The 6,025-nt window shown below is 64.5% G+C and overlaps 1 protein-coding gene across 1 annotated transcript; it reads left to right on the top strand.

Annotated features, from left to right (window-relative positions):
- Window positions 1–1,020: 1,020 nt before the first annotated feature.
- Window positions 1,021–1,893, top strand: ATOH1 (atonal bHLH transcription factor 1). Its single transcript, XM_088164447.1, has one exon. The coding sequence runs from the start codon at window positions 1,021–1,023 to the stop codon at window positions 1,891–1,893; it is 873 nt and encodes a 290-aa protein (XP_088020573.1).
- Window positions 1,894–6,025: the final 4,132 nt, after the last annotated feature.

Genomic DNA, 6,025 nt, shown 5'->3' with positions numbered 1-6,025 from the left:
TGCACGGAGCTATTTCCCTCTCCACCACCTTTGGCCAGCTATTGTTGGCCCAACAAAAGGACTCGCTCGCGGGGGATCGGGACCCTGCCGAAAACGTGGCAGCTCCGGGGCAATGTGCTGTCCCGCCTGCCAGCGCCACCGCTTGTCACCTACCGGGTCCCTTGTGGGCTTCTCGCGTGTCCCCGGGATTGCCGCTCTAAAACCGAGGGCATTCCCTCGGCGACTTCGCGGCCGAACCTCCGCACAGCAGCGCCGCGCTCCCTGCACCGCCGCCCGCACCGTCCTGGCCGGCAGCGCTCCGCACCGACACCTCGGGCAGGGTCGGTGCGGCCGCGACGTGAGCCGGACGGACCGACGGCTGCTCCCGCCAGGCGTGGGGAGGCCAAGGCGGGCATTTACCGGAGCCTCCGAGGTTTGGCCAGCGGCGGCTATAAGGGGCGGTGTTTCCCCAGGCGGGCGCGACGGAGCGTCCTCAGAGAATGCAGCAGCGGGAGAACCCGGTGTTACCTGGTGTGGGTTCCCTCTGTCAGCAGAGCCGCCCGCCGCTGCCCGGCGCGGGGCTCTCGCCGACACCCCCGTGGGGCAGGGCCGCGGGGCGGCCGCGCCGTCGGGGCGCTCCCCGGCACCCCCACCCCGTTCCGCCCCGCCGCGCGCGGGGAGGCCGCCCGGCGCGCGCCTGCCCGGGGCGGGGCGGGGCGGGGTGGGGCAGCGCGTGCCGCCGGCCCGGGCTCGCGCCCCCCCCCGCGCCCCGCGCACCATTGGCTCCCCGCACGCGCCGGCCCCGCGCGCGCGCGCGCCATTGGCCGCGCCGACACGCGACCGGCGCGAGTGGAGGGCGTGCGGCGGGAGGGGTGGGGCGCGAGGGAGAGGAGGGGAGGGGGAGCGGGGGCGGGGGGGACCCCGGCGCGTGCCGCTCCTTAAAGGGGGGCGCGCGCCCGGCCGACACCGGAGCCGTCGGGGCGCCACGCGCGAGGCGGGGGCTGCGCGCGGCCCCGTCCATGGGCGCGCGGCGATAGAGCCATGAGCCTGCCGTGGGCAGAGCGCGCCCGGGAGCCGCCGGGGCCGCCGGAGCCGCCGCCGGGCCCGGAGCAGAGCGGGTGCGGCGGCTTCGCGCCCGGCTCGTGGCTCGGCGTGTGCTGCGCCGCCCGCCTGCCCGCCGCCGCCTCGCCGCGCTACCTGCTGCCCGGCGAGGACGAGGAGGCGGCGGCGGCGGAGGGTGGCGCGGCGCGAGGCGGCGGCGGGAGCAGCCCCGGCGGGGCGCGGGGCGGCGGGCGGCCGCGGGGCGGCGGCGGCGGCCCCGGGCTGCGGGCGCAGGTGAGCGGCGTGCAGAAGCAGCGGCGGCTGGCGGCCAACGCGAGGGAGCGGCGGCGGATGCACGGGCTGAACCACGCCTTCGACCAGCTGCGCAATGTCATCCCCTCCTTCAACAACGACAAGAAGCTCTCCAAGTACGAGACGCTGCAGATGGCGCAGATCTACATCAGCGCTCTGGCCGAGCTGCTGCACGGCCCCGCCGCCCCTCCCGATGCCGCCGGCAAGGCCGAGCACCGCGGGGCCCCCTTCGAGCCGTCCTGCCCCGCCGCCGGGGCCGGAGCTCCGCCGGGGCCGCCGGCGCCGCCGCCGGGGCCGCCCAGAGCGTCGCCCCCCGGGCACGGCAGGACTCGCTTCCCCCCGCCGCCGGCTGCGGGGGGCTACTCGGTGCAGCTCGACCCGCTGCACTTCTCCTTCGCGGAGGGCGCCCTGATGGGACAGAGAGCCCCTTCCCCCGCCCTCCTCATGCCACAGCCCGGGCAGCCGCCGCAAGAGCGGAGCAAGACGTCTCCCCGGTCCCACAGGAGCGACGGGGAGTTCTCGCCCCGCTCTCACTACAGCGATTCGGATGAGGCCAGCTAAGGCAGGGGCGTAGTCCCCGGCACTTCGCAAGGCCGCCCCTCGAAGCACAGACTCCGCCGTAGGGTGAGCAGCCGGACGCGGTGCTACCACGGACAGCATCGGCTCCCCTCGGTCGCTTTGAAATCCGCCCCCTCGTCTCCCACCCCCAGCAGCCCCTGGTTTGTCCGGGGGGGTTGGCTGTTAGCGAGTGACTGTACCCGCCCTGTCTGTCGGGGTCGGTTGGTTTGTTTTCGTTTTTAGTTTACACTTCGAAAGTTTCTTTCGCCTAGAAGTCTTTGCCGTTCCCTCCTGCCAACGCGCCACCTCGCAGCGCGGAGCCCGGCTCGCCCCGTCGGCGAGCAGGTGATGCGCACGGAGAAAGCCTGGCCCCGCTGCTGGGGGTGCCGCCGGCGCCATCCATCTCCACCCGGCCGTGAACCCGCCCTGACACCCCCGTCTTCCAGGACACCGATCCTGCCGTGGGTCGCATTGCTGTGGAAACACACAAACACACACACACACACACATACACAAAAAAGTCAATAACGCACCGTCTTGTCCTGTAAATAGCGGAGAAAAATTGGATTTTCCTTAGTGCACCATGTCGGCGTCTTTTGGGGGGAAACTTGGCGCAAGCACTTTATCAGCGGCTGGAGATGCAGTTTCAAGAGGAAAGCTACTAACTGCCAATTGGAGACCAATGTTTAATTAAGCCACTTAATCCTAACGCTCTCTTAAAAACGAAAACGGTTTTGTCGTGTCAAACTTTTATGTCAGTTTTATTTTCCTTTTGTGGTAATAGGAAACGTATTTATTATGCAGTGTTTGCAATTATTTCTGCTTCTCTGTTTTTTTAACAAAAATTCTTTTCTACGACGAAAATCGTTTATTTTGATTCTAGCAACGCCAGCTGCCATTGTCTTATGTATTTTAATTTTAAATTTTTTTTGAGATCAAATAAACCTGGAAAAAAAAAAAAACAACAAAAAAAAAAAAAACCAACCAAAACAAAGTCAGCCTCAAAGCGTGGTCAGGTTCAACTTCTCCCCTCGCCCTCCCCGAGCCGAGGTGGCGTCAAACTCGGCGGTGGGAGTGAGAGATACCGAGCTGGGGGCAATGCTCCGGGGAGCCGATGGGACACCCCGGCTGCCTGCAGAGGGACGGACGGACCCCAGGGCCGGGGTCCGAGGCGGGCTCTGTCCCGAGTGGAGCAGCGCTACCTGCGCTCCCTGCGCCGCCGGGACCGTGTCCCTTTTCTGTCCCGCAGTTCCCAGCGGAACCGGGGTAATTGCAACAAGTGCAGGGTAAGGAGCTTGTCGCTTCTCTGTTGCACCTGTCCCCGCACCGCCACTCGAGTCACATCATTCCCTTCTTCCCCACTCCTCCCCTTCTCGGGGATACGAGCGCATCTCCCCACGGAGTCTCCTCGGTATAAGCCGAGCGGAAAGGTCTGGGAGCGGACGGGGAACCCGGCGGGGTTTAGGGGACACGCGAGCAGCCGGGGAATCAGGATGTGGCCCCTGGGCTCGGGTTAAACCCGGACGGGAGTGGGGGATTGGCTGATGCTTAGCCCAGCCTGTCCCTGACACCAGACCCGGGGCTCAAGCGGAGCCGTGTCAGTGCCGGGGTCCCGCTGGGTTCAGCAGGTGACACTGGGAGGGGGGTGTCGGAGAGGTGATCAGTTAACCAGGCGCGGCCGAGGGAGCGAAGCCCAAGAGGGTGTCACTTTCCCTGGAGAAACAGGGCACCTGCCCCCCCGGTAACCTCGCGCTGTCGCTCTGCCCTGCCCGCCGCCAGCACCTGCGGCCGCTGCCCGTACCTGCTGAAGCAGGGTACGGTCCCGCAGGGTGCAAAGTTTATCGGGAGGGTAATTTCCCTTCCTAATAAAACGCCTGCTTTGCCGGGGTAGGTCAGCTTTGGTTACCAGCACTGATTTCTGTGCTGTGGAAGCCGCATCTTGATGTGGTCTCTCATCTTGAGGGGCACGCGAGGGGTCCCATCACGGGAGTGATGCGGCGGAGCAAAAACCACCAACTTTGGGAGTGTTGTTTTGTTTATTTGGTTTAGTTTGGGGATTCATCCGGCGAGGGGGAAGCAGCGGCCGCCGCCGTGACTGAGGGGCAGCACTCGCGGAGGAGTCCCGGCGGTGCCGGCCGTGGATTGAAGGGGTGCGTGCAGCCTCTCCCCGCCCCGCCGTCCCGGGCTTTGCCTCTGCGGCTGCGAACACGCGAGGTGGTGGAAAAGAGCGCATCAAAATCCTCCCCTCTCCCTCGGTCGAGTCCTTCTCCCGACAGACGAGCGCACCGCATGGCGCGGCTGGTTCTCGCAGCCGCAGCAGCACTCACTGTCTGAGGGGCTTTTTCTTGTTCTTTTTTTTTTTTTTTTTTTTTTAACGCTTCTTTGAAAGAGATATCCAGCCGCATTCCCATTTTAAGGTTCAGCTATAGAGTTTGCATAACAACCGCTTGGCAGCCCCCCTCTCTTGCACTCCGTTAACAAGCTGTAACGTATAGCTGCAGGTTGCTATAATCTCATTAATATTTTGGAAACTTGAATATTGAGTATTTCAGACCGCTCATTCCCCATATGCCAGGCCACTCCCGCTATGCTGGCTGGTTCCTTTCTCTCCATTATTAGCAATTAGCTCCTACCTTCCAAAGTCAGATCCAAGTATCCAAGATACTAGCAAAGGAATCAACTATGTGTTGCAAGCTAAGCATGCTTAATATCTCCCAAACAAACAAAGAGACAACATTTCTTTAAGTAATGAAGATGGATAAATCGCTTTATTGAGCCTGCGACAGTGTTTGTTTTGTATAGACTACCGCAAAGTTTTTTAACAAGAGCCGGGACGCGCACTAGCCCCTGGAAGCAGTCTCGCCCGGTTTGCTTCGTGGGGTTTATCATCCTAAACGGGCTTTTATTTGAAAAGGGCGAGTCAGAAGCGCACTATCCGAGCGTTAAATTTTGGCTGAACGCTGACTGTCCTCCGGGGTGTGCGAAAGGACCGCGGGCGCTGGGGGGGCTTGGGGAGGGGGTCGCCTTTGTGTGAGGCGCACGGTGACTCCGTTGACTTTTGAGCCCGGGTCGCCGGATGAAGCGCGGCCGCGGGCTGCGGTGCGGGGCTCTGCCCGGCCGTTCCGGCGGCGGCGATTTCGGGGGGACGGAGCGGAGCCGAGCGGGGCGAGGCGCGGCGGCCGAGGCACGTCTCTGCCCTGCAGCTCTCCGGCTGCTGTTTGCTCAACCTCTGGCCTCGGGAAGGGAGGAGGAAGAGAAGGGGGAGAAAGAGTTAAACCCAGCGAGGGGAGACCAGAAAAGCGCAGGGACCACGGGGGGGGCGGGGGGGTTTAGAAGGAGAGTTGGCCATGGGGCCAGTGTTTCTTAATTAGAGCGGGGCGGACAATGCTTTGGGGCGGACAATGAGGGGGACAGGGGGGCTGGAGGGCGGAGGGGGGGTCTGGCCTCGCTCCCGGCCGCGGTGCGCCGTGTCTGGAGCGGAGCACGCGTTGTCAGCTGGTGAGCGCAGCGGCCTTTCAGGCGGCTCCCCAGGGAGCTGCGCGCCCGCGGTGAGCTCCATCGTCACCCCCTCCCCTCCATCATCATCATCATGGGCCTCCTCCTCCTCGGCGGCCCCCCACCCCAGCCGAGCACAACAGCCAGCATTCAAGCCCCCTTCCCTCCCTCCCCTGCACAACAGCAGCGCAGTGGCAGCCACGCCACCTCCCAGCAACCAGCAGCACGCGAGGGCACCGCCGGGGCACCTGAAAGAGTCAAAGCCAAAGAAAGGGAGACAAAGGAGGAGAAAAAGATACGTAGGAACGGCCCAGCGTGTCTGCTCCGACAGAGGGACGGGCGAGCCCACGCGGAGGCCGGCACGCACGGGCGTGCACACGCGTGGCCGCATGCACACACGTGCACTCGCTCGCAGGGGTCCGAGCCGCTGCAGCGCCGACGGACACACGCAGAAATTCAAAAATCCCCCCGCTCTGCTCAGGAGCACAGGGACGAGCCCCGGCAACTTTGCGCCCCACATCCCCGTCCCCGCGAGGGGATAAAGCTCTGGCTTGTGTTTCTCTGTGTGCCCGACCCCCATGGCCCCACCTCTGGCACTGCCACCCACGGGCACAGATGCGGATACGCGGCAGGAGCTGAC

The sequence above is a fragment of the Sturnus vulgaris genome, chromosome 4 (assembly GCF_052056855.1).
Source record: "Sturnus vulgaris isolate bStuVul1 chromosome 4, bStuVul1.hap1, whole genome shotgun sequence".
NCBI classification, from domain to species: Eukaryota; Metazoa; Chordata; class Aves; order Passeriformes; family Sturnidae; genus Sturnus; species Sturnus vulgaris.
This window is presented reverse-complemented; position numbering and strand designations above follow the sequence as displayed.